This window comes from Desmodus rotundus, chromosome 4, assembly GCF_022682495.2.
Source record: "Desmodus rotundus isolate HL8 chromosome 4, HLdesRot8A.1, whole genome shotgun sequence".
Classification (NCBI taxonomy): domain Eukaryota; kingdom Metazoa; phylum Chordata; class Mammalia; order Chiroptera; family Phyllostomidae; genus Desmodus; species Desmodus rotundus.
Window position 1 is genome coordinate 116,050,417 of NC_071390.1, and position 17,680 is coordinate 116,068,096.

Genomic DNA, 17,680 nt, shown 5'->3' on the forward strand with positions numbered 1-17,680 from the left:
CTTGGGTGAGCCGCCCGCTACCGCCGTTGTTTCCCTTCGCGCTACTTACTGCTCCTGGATAGGCATAGACAACTCTTCACCAACACGATACCATGCTGTGTCAAGGTTTCCGGCAGGAGCCACACTCCTCGCACTACACCCTCGATCTAATCCGGCTGCCCCATCCCTAGGCTCAGCCGAGGCCTCACTTGGCCGAAGCACAGCTCTGAAGTTTAAATCCCCAGGTCGCTGACAGTGGAAACGCTCCTCGGCCCCGCCCCCTCGCCGCAGGGGTCCCAGGATTGGATGTGGCTGAGCCCAGGCGGCCAATGGTGAGGCGGCAGCAGCATCCCGGAAGTGTCGGCGCGGGGTTTGTGCATTCCTCGGCTTCCGCGGCGGGTTTGGTGGGAAGGCTAATCCGCCGGGGTTGACTGGTGCTATGAGTTGCTTCCAGGGACAGATGGCTGAGTATCCAAACATCTCCATAGACCGCTTCGACAGAGAGAATCTGAAGGCCCGTGCCTACTTCCTGTCCCACTGCCACAAGGGTGAGTGAGCTCCCGGGCACTCGGGCACTCGGGCTGCGCGGGTTCTGGCCCTGCGGGGATATCGCCCGCGGCCTGGAGTAGAGAAAAGTAGGGAGTCGGGGTCCTGGAGCGAGGGAATGCGTGCTGTGGGAGGTTAGAAGAGAGACTAGCACCTGCACCTTGTCCCAGTCTGGTTCTTCAGCCTCTGAGGCTTTATTTTTTTTATCTATACAATTGCCAGTTGCGCACTGAACCGGACAGCGTGATCAGGGACAATGATTATGTTCTGGAAGCTCTCCCAGCGGCCAAGAGTCGTAGACATTTACTAGCAAGAAGGCACACTCGCACTATGAAGTCAAACATCCTGTCTGTAAGCTCAACAAACGGCAAGCTCTTCCCCAACCCCTGCCCCGCTTTAGCTAATTTGTCCACATCCAATAGAAAAGGTTCATTTTAGTCTCGAGGCAGGATATGGTTTACCATATATTCGTGGATGGCCAGGTCAGGCAACCAGAAGACTTAAGATTTCACAGGCGGATACTGTTAGGGATGAAGCCTGAACCTTCACCCCTAACCTGACAAGGCTAGAGTGTCTCTAAAACATTTCAGCCTATCTCCAGCAATGAAACACCACTAATTTCACAGCCATTGTCCTTTTAAAATATCTGTTATGCTGATTAATGTGTCCCTAACTTCACCAAAAAAAACAGTTTTAACAGCATTATGCTAATTGGCACAGCCTTTGGCACTGATGAGAGGGGAAGATAAGCTGAAGCACTCCAGTAGCTGCTAGTAGGATGCTCCCGCCGCCCCTGGAGGGGGTTAGAGCATAGCAAGCATACGCACCTACATATCACACAGTGTGGTTTTAAAGTAAGTTACTGATATCAACCCTGCCCTTCTTCACGGGGTTGGTGTGTAGACCAACTGTTGCCTTGTGTGGAATCAATCACTTTAACTTGGTGTAAATTGTTGGTGTTAACTGCTTTGGGTAAACACAGGGTCCGCAGAAGTAACATGTGCTTGAGTGTGGCTGGTAGGGAAATAATGTGGGTGTAATAATTTATAGTTTTAATTTGAACACTTCATCTAAAATGTCATATGGTGTGCTTGAGTGTGATGTTGTTATGTTACAGAATTACGTGCTTATGATTTTATAATAAAAAGGGCATTATTTGTGCCAGATCCTGTACTTTTTCTTGCTCAAAGCCACCAATTATCTCTCTTTAATGAGGAAAATTTGAAGCTGCTCTCTCCATTGGCTAAGTAGCACTATGAGCTTCTTTGAGGGTCTTTCTGTGTGTTCTCGAGAATAACATTATTCTGGTTTTGTTTTTCATTGAGAATCTGCTGCTGGATGAGGACGCCCCTGGTTTTTACCTTTTATGTTGAGTCTCTCTGGAGTTCCCGAATGTGTTAGCCGTGATTAATGTTTGGCAGAGGGGTTTGCCTTCATGTTTAGGAGTAATGAGTTTGGAGAAAGAATTCATCTAAAAGAATCTGTGAAGTCAGATCATTAGGTTGTATATTGAGCAAGAAATTGACTTTTGAGAAGTTTATAATGCTTCCTGTTCTGGAATCACAGGTGGGTCTGCTTACTCCACCAGGGTGTAAACTCTTCAAGGGAAAGCACCCAACTTCTGCTTTTGGTGGTTTCTTATGTTGCCTGACTGTTTTCTTTGATGTTCTGTGGACTGAATCATGCCCCCCACCCAATTCACGTGTTAAAGCTCTAACCCCAACGAGACTGTATTTGGAAATAGGGCATTTAGGAAGTAATAAGGTGAAATGAGGTGATAACTGTGGGGTGCTAATTTGATAGGATGTACTGGAAGAGGAGCTCTCTCTTTATACACACCTAGGAGAAGTGAGCAGACAGCAAAAGGTGACTACCTGCAAGCCAGGAAGACAGGTCTTACCAGAATTCAACTTCGGACTTCAGCCTCTACAACTATAAGAAATAAATTTCTGTTGTTTAAGCCCTCCCCCACCCCCGTCTATGGCATTCTTTTATGACAGCCCTAGCAGACTAATGCATACTGATAAAATCCATGGACACTTTTGCTAGAAAAAGTGGACATAAACATGTTACTATAATACTTTGATACAATTTGGAGTAGGCCGTGGACCCAGTCAATGCTAGTTTATGGGCCGTCTGGAACCCAGTGCTGTGTTTGGAGTGGGGGTGGGCGTCACTAACCGTCAGCGAGGGCTGGAGGATGAGAGGGGACACAGGGCCTGAAGGAGTCACCCTGTGTTGGGGAGGATTTACCCTGGTCAAGGAAGAAGAAACGGGCCCTGGAAAGGAGTCTGGGTGCACTTCTAGCAGCACAAAGCAAACTCATTCAGGCTCTCTTGGCAACCCGTCAGGAGTGGTGGGGGGTGGTTTGGGGGGCTTCATAAAACAGATCTAGGGTGCTGCCTGCCGACTTAGTTTCAGAGCACTGAGCAGAGTCCTGAGCCTGCCTCCCTTTTGCTGTGGCACCAACTCTCCAGAAACCCCGGTTACTGACATTCCCACCCTCTGGTGCACCCACGGGCTCTAAGGGCCTGGACTACGAGTGACCTGAGGAGACCCACCCTCTGAGGGGGCAGCTGGACTGTCCTGTGGAGGCACCTGTCCAGTGAAGGCCTGCCACATGTGGTGTGGTGACTGCCTTGTGTTCAGTGGAGTCAAGGATCGCCACGGATAAGCTGAGGCGTGTGTGAGGGGGTGATTAGAGTAATTAGAATTGGTTTGATTTAATGAAACAATTTAGAAGTGTTTGGTCATTGTTATCTAGGCCTTTGTATGCTCAAGATTCAGAATGTATTTAGAATGCACTGTGTATTTAATGTGCTGTTTGGTTTAAGTGTTACTTTTCTTTAAATGTCATTCTGTGTCTGTTAATTTGGAAGGCTATGGAGCAAGCCCGTGTGCATAGAAATGCCCCACTTTCAATCCAACAGTCACAGCAGGCGCGGAGAAAACAACACTCTTCTTATTCTGGCCTAAGCCTCAAGGATTTCCTAGAGGATTCCATGAAAGCAAGATGGAATTTCAAGATGGACTAACTTAAGCGACTGGAACTGAATGGGTCACAGAGAGCAAGGACTGAGGGTTAGCTGGGTTGAAATGAAGGAAGAGGGTAGAGGAAATTGCTGGAAGCAGTTCTGAATGAATGAGGCCCCGGTCACTCATTCTGCTGTGGCTGTGCAGTGATTTAGACTCAGCCCTAAGATTCAGGGGACCATCCTCCTTTTAAATGGCTTCTGATAGGTCCGAGGAAGAAATGGCCATCGCTTAGTAGTTTCTGTCCTATTTTCAGATGGATTCTTCACCTGCAGAAGAGTCCATACCCCATGTGAGTCAGCTCTCCTATAAAAGTGAGCCTGTCATGTATTTCTCTTAAAAGGAATTTTAAAGAGAGCAGAGGACTGATTTTCCTTGGGCTAAGTGAGCATCTGAAAAGATAATGTGTTTGTGATTTTTGATTGTTTTGTTTTTAGATCACATGAAAGGATTAAGAGCCCCGGCCTTGAAAAGAAGGTTGGAGTGCAGGTAACGTATTTTGCTACTTATTTGTGTGTGTGTGTCTTTAAGTCACCATTTTAATTGAGTTGTAATACCTACACAGAAGAGTACGTATGTCATAATGTTACAATCCGATCAACTTTTACAATTGAACACATTTTGAAGCTTCCACCCAAATCAAGGAACAGAACAAGCCAGTATTCCTCTTCCTCCTCCCAGTCAGCCGCCCTCCCTAAGTCACCTCTGTTCTGACTTTTGTCATCATGGTTTAGATCTGGCTTTTGACCTTTTTGTCAATAGAGTCACACTGAATGGACTTTTCTGTTTCACTTAACACCTGCGCATGATTCATCCATGCTATTGGGTGCGGCGGCAGCAGCCCATTTGCTCTCATTTCTATAAGAGAGACTATGTGTGTGTGTAAATGGTTCTCTTACTCTAAGAATCATATAATATTGTTGGGCTTCTTCTTTTTTAAAAAAAAAGATTTTATTTATTTTTAGAGAGAGGGGAAAGGAGGGAGAGAAACACTGATGTGTGAAAACAACATCAATCAGTTGCCTCTTGCACGCCCCCAACTGGGGACCTGGCCTGCAACCCAGGCATGTGCCCTGACCAGGAATGGAAACTGGGACATTACAGTTTGCAGGATGATACCCAGCCCACTGAGCCACACTAGTCAGGGCAGATGGTTCCTTGAAGCTGAACTATTGTATTCTTTTCCTGCAGCCATCACCTAAATCTGAACACTAAATTCCCAAGGTGCACCTTTGGAAAGGGCCCCACTGACTTTTTGACTTTTGAACCACTGGGTGTCAGGCTTAGTGCTGTCTGCTAAGGGATATCAATAGTCTGTGCTCTCGATAATGATTGTGATATTTTTGAGTACTTATATATATGTGCTAGGCACTACATATTTATTAGTTCAGCAGCTTCTTTGAGTGCCAGTGATGAGTGTTGAGGATACCATAGTGAGCAACCCAGGTGGAAACCCCTGTTTTTTGATAACCGTTTGAATAGATATTATTTAGGTATTATTATTATAGATATTATTTCTATTTTACAGATGAGGAAACTGAGGAACCAGAGAGGTTAAATTAGTTGCCCAAGGTCACACAGCCAGTAGGTGGCAGGACCAGGATTTCAACCAGGTCCGTCTGATCTTAGAGCCTGTATATTAGTTACCTATTGCTGCGTAACAAATGACCCTACAATGTAGTGACTTAAGTCAACTAATAATGTATTCTCTCTCTCTCAGTCTCTGTGGGTCAGGAGTTCTGCTGGGGTACAGTGGGGGTGGCTGGTTGCTGCCTGACTGGGGCATCCTATGGGGCTGACCTTATCTCAAGGCTCATTCTGGCCATGTGTGACCCCTGGGAGAAGACTCACATAGCTGGGGCACCTTGGGCGTGCCTATCTCTAAAAAAATTTCTTCACCCTGGTGGTTTCAGGATAGCTGGACTTCTTAAATGGAAACTCAAAAAAAAAAAAAGGTTATGTCCCAGGAGAGAGGTAGCAGGCAGCTATACGGCCTGGAGATCTAGCCTCAGAAGTTCTGCAGTGTTACTTCCATCATGCTCTGTTGGTTGCCACAGTTAGAGTTCTACCCAGGGTCAGGGGGACATTAACATAGAGACCTCCGGTCAGTGGAGGGATTTCCATATCGGTTTTGTAAGAAGACTATGTATGGATGGGATATACATTAGTGTGGCTGCCTTTGGAAAATACGGTTTGCCACAGCCTATATTCCCAACCTTTAAGCTATACTGTTGATTTTTTAAAATTTATCATGAAATTGATCTCTGCTCACTTAAAAAAAAAAACAGAATAGGTTTATATGGAGCAAAACACAGAAGCCTTCTGTCCTCCCCTCCGCACCAGCCCCCTTTCCGTGCCCAGAGGTGGCTTAGCTTGGTGGTATCTTTCCAGACATAACTGATCATGTACAAACATGCATCTTTAACATGAAGTTGGTGAGGGCCAACCTTCTGAGGAGGTCAGAGGACACCTTTTTTCCATCTGTTTCTTCCCTGGTCCTTTACACTCTGAGTGGGACCGAGATAATCACGGGGGCGACTGCATGTTGGGGACTCTGTGACACTCCTCGCGCCAGCTCAGATTCTCAGTTATTCAAGATGAACTGATACATGATAAAATGTGCTTCTGGTCACCAAGGTGGCTCATTTTGGATTAGGCTGAAATGTTTTTTTTCCTTTCTCTTTCAGCTTGAAGGTTTACTTATACTGTTCGCCTGTTACTAAAGAGTTGTTGTTAACTAGCCCGAAGTACAGATTTTGGGAGAAAAGAATTGTAAGTTTTATTTTTTTGAATGGTGCTAATTCTTCTTTTGCGACTCAAATATTTGGAAATATTTTTGAGGTGGACTGAACAAAGCATTGGAATTATTCCATGCCCACTTACTCACACGCTGTGTTTATCTACACTTACGACAATACTGGTGGTCTTTGTAATTCAGCAGTTCAGAAGAGGTCAACGTTTATTTTTGATTTACTTTTCTTGTCCCTCAACAGTTTGATCTTGGTTCTTAGTTTTGTTTTATCTCATTGACTCTTGCAAAGTTGCATTTTAGTATTCTAAGTGTCAAATGGTTAGTAACATAATTAATAAGTCCTTTATTTAGACCAGGGGTTTAGGAAAAATAAATAAAACTTAGGGGTTATAATAAGAAAGGGCTACTAACCAGAACAAAAATAGAATGAGTAGTTTTGAATCTGGCAGAATAAAATGAATCTAATTAATGGAAGGAAGACACAGAGGAGAAAAACAGAAGTATGTGAAGATGGCAGGAAAAGTTTTGTTATAACAGTAATTACTATAAATATCAATGGATTTAATTCAATTATTGATCAAGAGACAAACTCTCAGTTTAGGTTAAAAAAATAAGAAAGATCCACTTGTTTTAGTCTACCGGAGACATAGTTAAAACAAGAGGAGAAATGCAAGTTGAAATGGAAGAAAAAAGGAAAACATATACTAAACAATTAGAAGCTAAAAATGCCAGAGTGGCAATTTTTATATCATACAAAGTAGAATTGAAGGCAAAAAAAAAATTGCTAAGTTTCAAAGAGGATGTTATTTACTGTTAAAAGGAACAATTGATCAAGAAGAGATGAGCGTATGTGAATTGACAGAGTAACCTCTGGATAAAGTAATAACTGATGGCCCATGTTGGTCAGAGAACGCGAACCACTGCAAAGGAACAGAATTAGGGTTCATTATGTGGGTTAGACCCTAAATAATGTGGAAGCTGGCACAGAGGTCTGAACAGGTGTCATAGTCTGTTGTTTGCTGACAGCTTTCAACTTCCACTTCCTCTCTCCCCTTCTGCCCCACACCTGGGCAAGCTGATACAAAAGCCTACCCCTCCTGGGGCACCCACTTGGAAGCTCAAACCAGGCGAGCTCAGCCCCACCTCCAACCACAGTGAGAACCAGGGCCCCTCGCTCCTGCTCTCTCTCAGGCCTTGTGAGCCACTTCCAGCCTGCTACTGCCTTCCTCTTCCCAGAAAGCCCCACAACGTGAGTGCTGCAGCGTTTTCAGGCCCCTTTGGGTGCACGTGTTGCCTCTCCTGTCTCCACCTCCAACCTATCAATTGGGGTGGGGTCCATCCTCCCTCCACAAAGGGACACAATAGCAAGACTGTAACCTTGGCCTTGGTATTAGGCCTGAGTCGCTATGTGTCAGCCTGGTCAGCAGTCAGGAAGGAAAGCTGAGAAAGAAGTGGAGAAGAGCAGAGACAGGCTGGAATGCACAAGGTCAGACTGGAAACTGTGTCTGTCCTGCCCTCCCCCAACCCCAGTAGCACTGCCACTCCCTTCACCACTGAGCTCCACTCACCTGGCCTGGGGCCCTGAGAGGCTGAAGGACAGAGATCCCACAGAGGATGGGGCACTGCCATCCTGCCTCGTGTGTGTGAGTTGAACCAGCAGATCAACAACACACACGAGCTGTTACAATTTCTGGCGTCCGTCTGAGCATTAAAAATGCCTTTGGTTTACCGCTGTCTTCTCGTCTCAACCCTGCGTTGGAAGTGTTCATGGCAGGGACCTCTAGGACTGTCTCAGCTCAGCTAGGTTGGTGTAGTGCAAGGCCACCTCACAACTGAAGGGAGAAACGGGAACTCGGCAATTATTGCTATTCCTACACCACTCGCAGAAGCTAAAAGATGAAGGGAGCAGGAAATAAGTGAAAATACAGAAGATCTGAATGACATAATTGATAAAAGTGAACTAATAGAAATCCGGAGCTTCAAACCCAACAGAGAAAACAAGATCTTTTACTAAAGTGTCTGTGTGCTATGTCACAAAGGAAGTGTTGAGAAATCCTAGCGATCTGTTCTCTGACCATAATGCAATGATGTTGGAAATCAGAAATAGAAGGAGAGCTAAAGTCATCCTATTGTATGCATCTGGGAACTAAATGTGTACAATAAACAACTCTTAGGTTAAAGATGAAATTGTAAAGAAAAACATACACTTCATAGAACTGAGGGCCAATGAAGGCAGGGCATGTCCAAATGTGTGGGACAGCTGAATTAGCACTTGAAGGGAAATTGGTGGCATTAAATATATTACTTAGGGGAGAAAGACTAGAATTAAATGGAGTGTCTTCAACTCAGTAAGGAAAAGGAGCAACAGAGCAAATCTAAGGATATGTGAAAGAAGGAAATTGTCAATGTAAGAAACATTGAAACCTGGATAGTTTTTGTGAGTTTATTTGAGCCAAACTGATGACAGTTGCCTGGAAGCAGAACCTCAGCGGACTGAGGAAATGCTCCAGACGACGTCAGGTCTGTGCGCTGCACCACACAGTACAGTCAGAAGAGAGAGCGGGTTACAGGAAATCCACTGGTGATGGATTAGGGAGGCGGAAGAAAGCAGAGCGTGGACAACTTTGGGGTTGTATAAAAAGCAAAATGATAAACTCATACTTCTTTTACATAGGTGGGTACAGAATAATCAACAGTCAACAATGAACCTGATAACAATAAAAATGAGGGGATTCATGGTCTTTGGTGCTCTGGTGCAGTGCCTGTGCTTGAGGGGTCAGAAAAAAGGGAATTACTTTGACATTCCAAAGGTTTGTTATTATAGGTACAAAAGGACAATAGACGGGCTTAGTTAAAGTAAAGGTTTACTTTTCTCAGGGAAGAGACTAGGACATGGCTACCTGCCATAAACTGCTTTTAGTTAGGTAATGAGTTTTAATTTTAGCCCATCCTTTGCGGTTCCTTTCGGTCTCTGAGTTTTTAAGGCTGCCACACAAGCCTCCCCTGAGCTTGTGAGATTAGTGTGTGGCCCCTTTTTTCTTCCACAAAATAATAAAGTTAAAAGGACAAGATAGTGATACGGAGACTAACAACTACCACAGAAAAAGGAAGAGGGACAAGACTAAAAGCTGGTTTTCACAGAACTAGAGATAAATTTCTGCCAATATTGATTTTAAAAAGATTCATGTAGAAGTACAGAAGGGCAAAAGGAAAATAACTATCATTAACAGCAATGCATTTTTGATAATTACTATGGACAAAGTGGATAAATATCTGGAAAAGTGGGAAAATACAAAATTGAGGCAAGAAAAATGGAAAACTTGAATAAATCAGTAACCATCCAAGAAATTAAAACAATTTTATTTATTCATTTATGTATATATTTATTTGCAAGGGCAGGGAGGGGAGAATCAAGGGGGTGGGGGAAGGAAGCTGAGAAGGAGGGAGGTGGTTGAGGGGACAGGGAGGAGGAAAAGGAAGAGAAGCCTGAAACAATTTTTAAAGATCTCTTCTTCAATAAAGCCCCAGGCCCAGATGGTTTTATAGGTGCATTTCGCCAAATGTTAGAGAACAAATAATCCCTATACTAGATGAATTGTTGTAGGAGATAATAAAAGGATAAAAGCTGCTGACAAAATAGTTAATAATAGTACACAGGAGAGAAAGGCCATTTCATGTATGAACATAAAAGATGAAAAACTACATTCATTCATTCATTCATTCATCCATCATCTACTTATTGAGCGCCTCTCCATGTTAGCTGCTGTGCTAGTAAAATATGCAAGTCTCCCTCGGAGCACTGTGCAGCTCAAGTCTGTGAAGCAGGCCACCTTGTCACGGACGGATCCAGACCATGTTCTGCAGCACAAAACCTAAACACACAGAACACAGCACTATGTGTTTTACACAGACTCAAGTTCAAAGGGAAGGGAAGGTGAATGAAGGAAGATTGAATTTGTCGAAATAGAATTGCTATAGATATCAGTTTATAAGGCAGTTAATATACTTTTCCACATCAGCCTTGAGAAAGGTATTATTTTAGCTTCATTATGTTTTCAAGCTGTTTAAAACATTTATTGTAGTGAAATTAGAAATTGTTAGACAGCGAGCCTGTAACTTCTCTTAGCACCCTTTCTGTGTTTGAGAAGGCAAAGACACAGAAAGCCATGAAAAACTGTGGAAGTATATACTATGATGCATACATGACCTCTTATTTTCTCTTAATAGATATCAATTGAAATTGAAACTCCTACCCAGATATCTTTAGTTGATGAAGCATCAGGCGAGGTAACTAAATATTAAATATCATGTTTTTGAAAATTATTATTTATTGCTAAAATGATTATTTACCTTTCTCCTTGATTTTGAATGCTCATTTAACCATAAATAAACGTTATTAAATTGAGCAAGTTTGCGTGGAAAAACACCATGTATGACATATTTATTTCTTCCCCCAAAGGTTTGGCTATGACTCCTGGCAGAATGGCTCCTTTTTAGTATTGCCTGCTGATGATGGCAATGCCAGTTGTTGGTATTGCGTGATGTCATCGTCCCATTCAATAAGCTTATTATAATGTTCAGGATATAAACAGTGCTTAATCTTTTTGCAGGAAATTTATGTACATTGTGATTTTTTTTTTTTCTGAAAATCTTTTCGATTCAAGAAAAAGACCCTGTCCAAGTAAATCCAATATATATTTTTGTCCTTAAACTTAAAAGCAAGTTGCCCGGCTGTGTGGTGCACCTGGTTAGAGCGCTGTCCCGATCCACCTAGGTTGTGGGTTTGATCCCCGGTCGGGGCGCGCACAAGAATCAACCAATTATGCATCGCTAACTGGAATAACAAGTTGATTTCTCTTTCTCCGTCTGTCTCTCTCCCCTTCTCTCTCTCTCTGTTCTTTCTTCCCTCTCTTCCTTCCTCTCTCTAAAATCAATTAAAAAAAATTAGAAGCAGGTGTTTTTGTGTTGTGAGTATATTGTTATAATAGCAGGACTGTAGACCTACTTTTTATTAATTTATTGTCTCAAATTATATCTAGAGCTAGGAGGTATTTTCCTGTTTGTCTTGAATCTAGTGAATATTTGTCCCCCAGTCCGGTTATAAGGTGATTAGTTGACAGGGTGAACTCTGAGGGCGTCCTTTGTTGTGAGGCTGTGATGGGACAGCCAGGGGCAGTTAATATACTTGCCACATCAGCCTTGAGAAAGGTATTATTTTCCCATTTCCTCTTCGGAGAAGATAGGCTTCCGAAGTGCTCCTCATCAAATGATTGTCCTGAGGGAGAACTGCAGGGCCGCTTTAGAGGGGGTGGTGAAAAGGGATGGCCTGAACCTCTCTCGGTGCCGCCCCGAACTCTGTTCGCTGACTTGTTTTGAGTCTTACTGTCATTGCCTCTCTGCCGAGCGACCTGTGTTGGTGGGCGGCTTTCTCAAAATCGCCCCAGGCAGCAGGCAGCTCTCACTGCTCAGAGCCTTGCTGTCCCGCTCTGGTTCTTTATGTTTCTTCTTTCATTCTGTGGCTTTTGTGGGTTGTGCCTCAAGCTCCAACCAGCGGGAGACCCTGTTTTAAAGGGGCCTTTGGAATGAATGTTGGACTTATGGAAGGAGCTGGTGTGTCCAGAGCTCTGCGCCCCCCACCCCCACCCTCATCCTGAGGGCTGAGAGGCATTATTCCCCTTCAGCCTCAGCCCCAACAGGACAGGGTGCAGTATGGTGACTGGGGGCCATGCTACATCATGCCTTTTATATATATAGATATAAAAACATGTATGTTATGTTATATATGTGTGTATATATATATAAAACAGCTTTATTGAGATATAATTCACATACCACCATACAATTCACCCCTTTTAAGGTGTACAGTTTAGTGACTTTTAGTTCATTTACAGAGTTGTATATCTATCACCACAATCAATTTTAGAATAGTTTCATCATCCAGAAAGAAACTACCCATTAGCAGTTACCCCCTCTTCTCCCTCCCCTCAGGTCCTGGCAGCCACTATTTTCCTTGAAGTCTCTATCGGTTTACTTTTCCTGGAAATTTCATAGAAATGGAATCATACAAATGTGGACTTTTGTGACTGACTTCTTTCACTCTGCCTAATGTTTCCCAGGTTTCTCTATGTTGTAGTGTATATCAATATTTTATTTCTTTTTATTTATTTCTTTTTATGGCCAAATAATATTCCATGGTATGGAGAGACCACATTTTGTTGGCTCATTCACCAGTTAATGGCCATCTGGGCTGCTTCTGCTCTTTGGCTAGTACAGACAATGCTGCCGTGAACCGCGACGTGCAGGTGTCTCTGTAAGTGTTCGTCTCTTGTGTGCGTGTGCGTGTGCGTGTGCGCCAGCGCGGAATTGCTGTGTCATGTCTCAACTCAGCGTTTAACTGCTCGTTTTGTGGGCAAGGATTCCACTTGTTCCCAGGGTTTGGAGGGAGAGGAAATGAGGAGAAAAGGCACATTCTTGAGAAGTACTCTAATATGCTCTATTAAAGGGGACTTTGTGTAGCTGGGTCCTAATGATAACTTATTATTTTTTCTTTATTTTCTTTTTAGAAGGAAGAGATTGTTGTGACTCTCTTGCCAGCTGGTCACTGCCCAGGATCAGTTATGTAAGGGGGCTCATCTATTTTGCCATTTTATTATATCTAGATATGTATAACTTTTTTAGAAATATTGCATTTTTAGGGTCTAGAAAATAATATGAATAGGGAGATTTGATTCTCTTTATGGCACTTTCTGTAATCTTTGTTTCCAACTTGGACTTGGGGGTGCTGAGGTGAAGATCAGGTTTGAAATGTGGCTTTCTCATCATGGAAGTCTTCAGTAGCTACTTCTCCATGGGCTTTGCATTTCCTGTCACGTACATCCTCTATCCGTGAGCAGGAATGGTCTCAATGTATAGTCGAGCATGCTAACCTATTTCAGGGGACATCTGTCCAAACTCAGTGGCATCTCCGTTATGCCATTTTTTCCCCCAGGGAGGAGGTGGCAGCTGAGTGCCTGGCGTAGTTCAGAGCTATTGAGATTCCATTAACACCGTGTCAGAGCCGCTGCGTTTGGCAGGAAGTACTTGCTATGGCATTAGTATGTGTTTGCTTGTTAGGGTTTTGTATGAGACTGAGAAGTCACTGATGTGTGTGTTCTTTACAGGTTTCTATTTCAGGGTGATCGTGGAACTGTCTTGTACACAGGAGACTTCAGACTGGCCAAAGGAGAAGCCGCCAGGATGGAGCTTCTGCACTATGGGGGCAGGTGCTGAGCTTTGTGTAACTCTGAGTGTGAGACCGCATCGTCTAGAAAGTGTTATTGCCCAGCTTTCCCCAAATACGAGCCTTTACTTCTCTTAGAAATCAAACTTGATTGTAATATTTTTAACAGTAAAGCTAATTTTTCTTCTTGAAACAGGGTGGTAGTAACACTCTGTGATGATTGAGGCAGTTGTTACGTGTATTTGTCAGAATTCACTAAACCTCACATGCAAAATATACATATCTTATTGTATGGAAATCATTTCCCAACATAGTTATTTTAACAACAACAACAAAAAAACTCCAAATGAAATGAAGCATCATGTAAAATAATTGAGAGTTTATAAACTTTCTATATATTTTATTTCACATTAGAATAACACCAATTGTTTTGCCCCCAGAGTGAAAGACATCCAAAGTGTGTACTTAGATACTACGTTCTGCGATCCAAAATTTCATCAAATTCCTAGCCGGGTAAGTCTGGAAAAGTGGGGCGAGAACCCGGGCACGGCGTAGTTCTCGTAGAAAGTCTGTGGGATACCAAATCCGATCACAGTTGCCCCCTTGCATTAATACCTGTGAGTGCTCGGAATGGGAGCACTCAATGCCTTTAAAAACCCTGCCAGGGAGAGTGTCTGAGGGGAATGGTGGAGCTGGTTCGGAGCTGGATCACGCGGAGCCCGTACCACGTGGTGTGGCTGAACTGCAAAGCAGCTTACGGGTATGAGTATCTGTTCACCAACCTTAGTGAAGAATTTGGACTCCAGGTATGGTGGTGGCTCTTTCTTTTCTGTGGCTCCCTTCCATCCTCCCCACTTGTCCTTTCTTCCCTGTCCCTCAAACCTGAAAGCAATAAAGACGCAAACAACCTATCCAAGCGTGTGGGGGGTGGGGCACAGCTTGGCAGCCCCTCTGAAGTAACATGTCAGCTTTGTTCAGTCACGTCCTCATGGGAGGACTTGAGAGCGGCCCTTTGGTGACATGTCCCATAGAGGGGGTGCTTTTTCAAAACCTGTGGGTCATGGGATAAATTTGGTGGTTGCAATCAGCATTGGAAATAAGTTTGAACTGGAGAATACTCAAGTGTATTGCTTGCAGTCAGAGTAATTGCTGTTTTGTGGAAATTTACGGCAGAATCTGACATGTATGTGTGTGTACGGGGTCACCAGAGAAAACACATTTCTTACTGTGGGTCATGGTCAAAATGTCGCAAAGACCTTGTCTGAGAGGACTGAGCCTTTATGGATCGTATCTGACCAAGCTGGGACGCAGCGTTCCTGTCCCTCACAGATGGTTCAGTGCCGGGCTCTCGGGACGGAGCAGTGGAGCCCAGTGTGTGTGAGCGTGCCTGCCGCGCCCCCGGGAGCCCGGGCTTCTGCTCTGGTCGGGAAGACAGGATGGATTTTGGTGACAGTGTTGAACAAAACAAAGGGCTGGGACTAGCTGGACGTTGGAGTCCTACCTCATTTCCCGTCTTTTAATATAGAGCCCATAGCTAACAAACGTGTACAAAGAACTTAATGATTATATACAATGACATGTAGTACAATAAAATGATCTAGTATTTTTTTTTGCATTTGAAATTGAAAAATTCTCCCCTCCTTTCCTGCTTTTATAAATCTTTACTTCCTAGGTCCTTCTTTCCTTAATTCCCTTCTTCCTTAAATCCTCTGTCCAAATATATTGACAGGAAGTTGCCAGTTTTCCATTTTAGGAAGGATTTGCTTTCATTCTGACACTTTGGTGTTAAAATGGCCTTTTAAAGTAAAACCACATTGAGAATAGGTTGCGTGCACACTGCAGGTGTCTACAATACTCTCCATTTTTTCCCTCCTGTCCTCTCCTGACAGGAGATAAAGGTAGTAACTACTTCCCAGTCCCAGTTTTGTTTTGTAAATTTTAGTGGTGTGTGAAATTGAGCGGACTGGAAGCCCCGCTCTACAGGCCTGGCTGGGAGCAACCCTGTGCTGAGGAGGGGCTGGGGAAGCTGGTCGAGCAGGTCTTCAGTGGTGACCCAGTTACCCTGCAGGGAGCCCCCTCTTAATCCCGTTGAGGCGATAGACGCAATCTCAGATCATTAAGGGACCTCAGCCATGACCTATGGCCACTTTTTCAGGCTCCTTATTTTCACGAGGGTGAGTTTCCTTATTGCTCTCTATACATCTCAGAATTTACCCCTTTTAAAAATCTCCTTCTTAGAGAGGCCAGAAAAGCAAATTCATTGTTACTTCTTAGTCTTTAATAAACAGCAAGTAGAACAGGCCACAGGTTAAGTAAGTGATTATGCTAGGATTCTTTTTATACCTGTCTTGGTATTAATTGCCACAGCAATTTGACATTATTCTAATCTCTTTGGTTCAAAGTGAGAATACTTTTTTTAGTGCCATCTCATAATTCTCATATCAACTTAGGTACAGCAGGTCCTTGAATAACGTTTCATTGAAAGTCATTTCATTATAACATCAGTGAGATGCCCTAGGACAGGGGTGTCCGACTCATTTTCACTGGGGGCCACATCAGCCTCGCGGTTGCCTTCAAGGGGCCGAAATAATTACAGGACGGTATAAATGTGACTGCTCCTTATCTGTTACAGAGTTGAAATTACATTCGGCCCTTTGAAGGCAACTGGGAGGCTGATGTGGCCCCCTGTGAAAATGAGCTTGACACCCCTGCCCTAGGAACTTAACTTTTTAATTTTTTTTATTCACTGATTTGGGGGGGCGGGGAGAGAGAAAGAGAGAGAGAGAGAGAGAGACATCAGTTTGTGGTTTCACTTATTTATTCATTCATTGGTTGATTCTTGTATGTGCACTGACTGGGGATCGAACCTATAACCTTGGAGTACTGGGACCAGGCTCTAACCAACTGAGCTACCTGGCCAGGACTAGGAACTTAACTCCTGCTTATTTCAAGTGTCTATGATAAAATTGGTTTTGCTATATGTCATTCTGAGCAGTTCCAAGAACCTGCCGATGACATTAAGGACTACTTTGAGTAACTAGAAGGGGAGCTTTAGGTAAAACTGACACATTAGTTTTATACTTCAAATTGTATTAGCCTTAAAATTCTAAAGGTGGCCAAGGTTTTGTTTGTTTGTTTGTTTATCTGCATCTGCACTCCCCCTTTTCCCCTAGTAAAGAGGAGTGCGGTAAGGGAGGATGGGTCTCTGCTTCCTAGTCCAGCTGTCTGCCCCCTGCTATCTGCCCTTCAATGGCATGTTGTGTGTGTGTGTGTTCAGGAGTGACTCTTGATCACTCTTGTCTGCTGCATTCACTGCTGCATACCCAATATTTACAATAAAGCTTGATATATAGTAGGTGTACAGTAAGTATTAGTCGAATGACTTTTTAAACACACTTTTTAAAAGATTTTATCTATTTATTTTTAGAGAGGGGAAAGGAAGAAGAAAGAGGGAGAGAAACATCAATGCGTGGTTGCCTCTCTAGTGCTCCCTACTGGGGACCTGGCCCACAACCCAGGCACGTGCCCTGACTGGGAATCAAACCAGCAACTCTTTGGTTTGCAGTCCGGCGCTCTATCCACTGAGCCACACCAGTCAGGGCTAATTGAATGACTCTTAATGGACCGAAGGACAGTATTTGCATGATCCAGTGAAATCCACCAACTGAGTCTCCAGATTTCTTTCTTACCACCAACTACAGGCAGTAACATGACTGGTGGGAATGATCTTTGCCCTTTGCCTGTTGACATCCTGACCGAATACTAATCTGCACTGAAATGTCAAAAATAGGTTTCAAGAAAGCTCCCTAACTGGATGATTCACCCCTGTATAATTACTCTTGAGTAATTTATTTATAGAATTACAATTAAAATCATTTTCTTTCCTGGAATTTTCCTCAGATTCACGTGGATAAGCTGGACATGTTTCGAAACATGCCGGACATTCTTCATCACCTCACCACAGACCGCAGCACGCAGATCCACGCGTGCCGCCACCCGAAGGTACCTAGTACACCGCTCTCCTCACTGGTTGCGGGGTCCATGAGAACCAGAACTGCGGGTCCAGGAAGAACCTCAGGAATCCCATTTTCTGGGCTCTTCAATGTACAAAGTTAAAGACTGCGACTGAGATTCCGTGTTATTAGCCCAAG

General features: G+C 43.7%; 1 protein-coding gene across 1 annotated transcript in view; it reads left to right on the forward strand.

Moving 5' to 3' along the window:
* Positions 1-258: 258 nt before the first annotated feature.
* Positions 259-17,680, forward strand: part of DCLRE1C (DNA cross-link repair 1C) — a 33,082-nt gene continuing 15,660 nt past the window's right edge. The window contains exons 1-9 of the mRNA XM_024580111.4: positions 259-527; positions 3,996-4,047; positions 6,246-6,330; positions 10,538-10,597; positions 12,874-12,929; positions 13,471-13,572; positions 13,970-14,042; positions 14,195-14,335; positions 17,430-17,531. Of these exons, the coding sequence (XP_024435879.2) occupies positions 419-527; positions 3,996-4,047; positions 6,246-6,330; positions 10,538-10,597; positions 12,874-12,929; positions 13,471-13,572; positions 13,970-14,042; positions 14,195-14,335; positions 17,430-17,531 (780 nt within the window). The 5' untranslated portion in view covers positions 259-418. The remainder of the gene's footprint in view (positions 528-3,995; positions 4,048-6,245; positions 6,331-10,537; positions 10,598-12,873; positions 12,930-13,470; positions 13,573-13,969; positions 14,043-14,194; positions 14,336-17,429; positions 17,532-17,680) is intronic.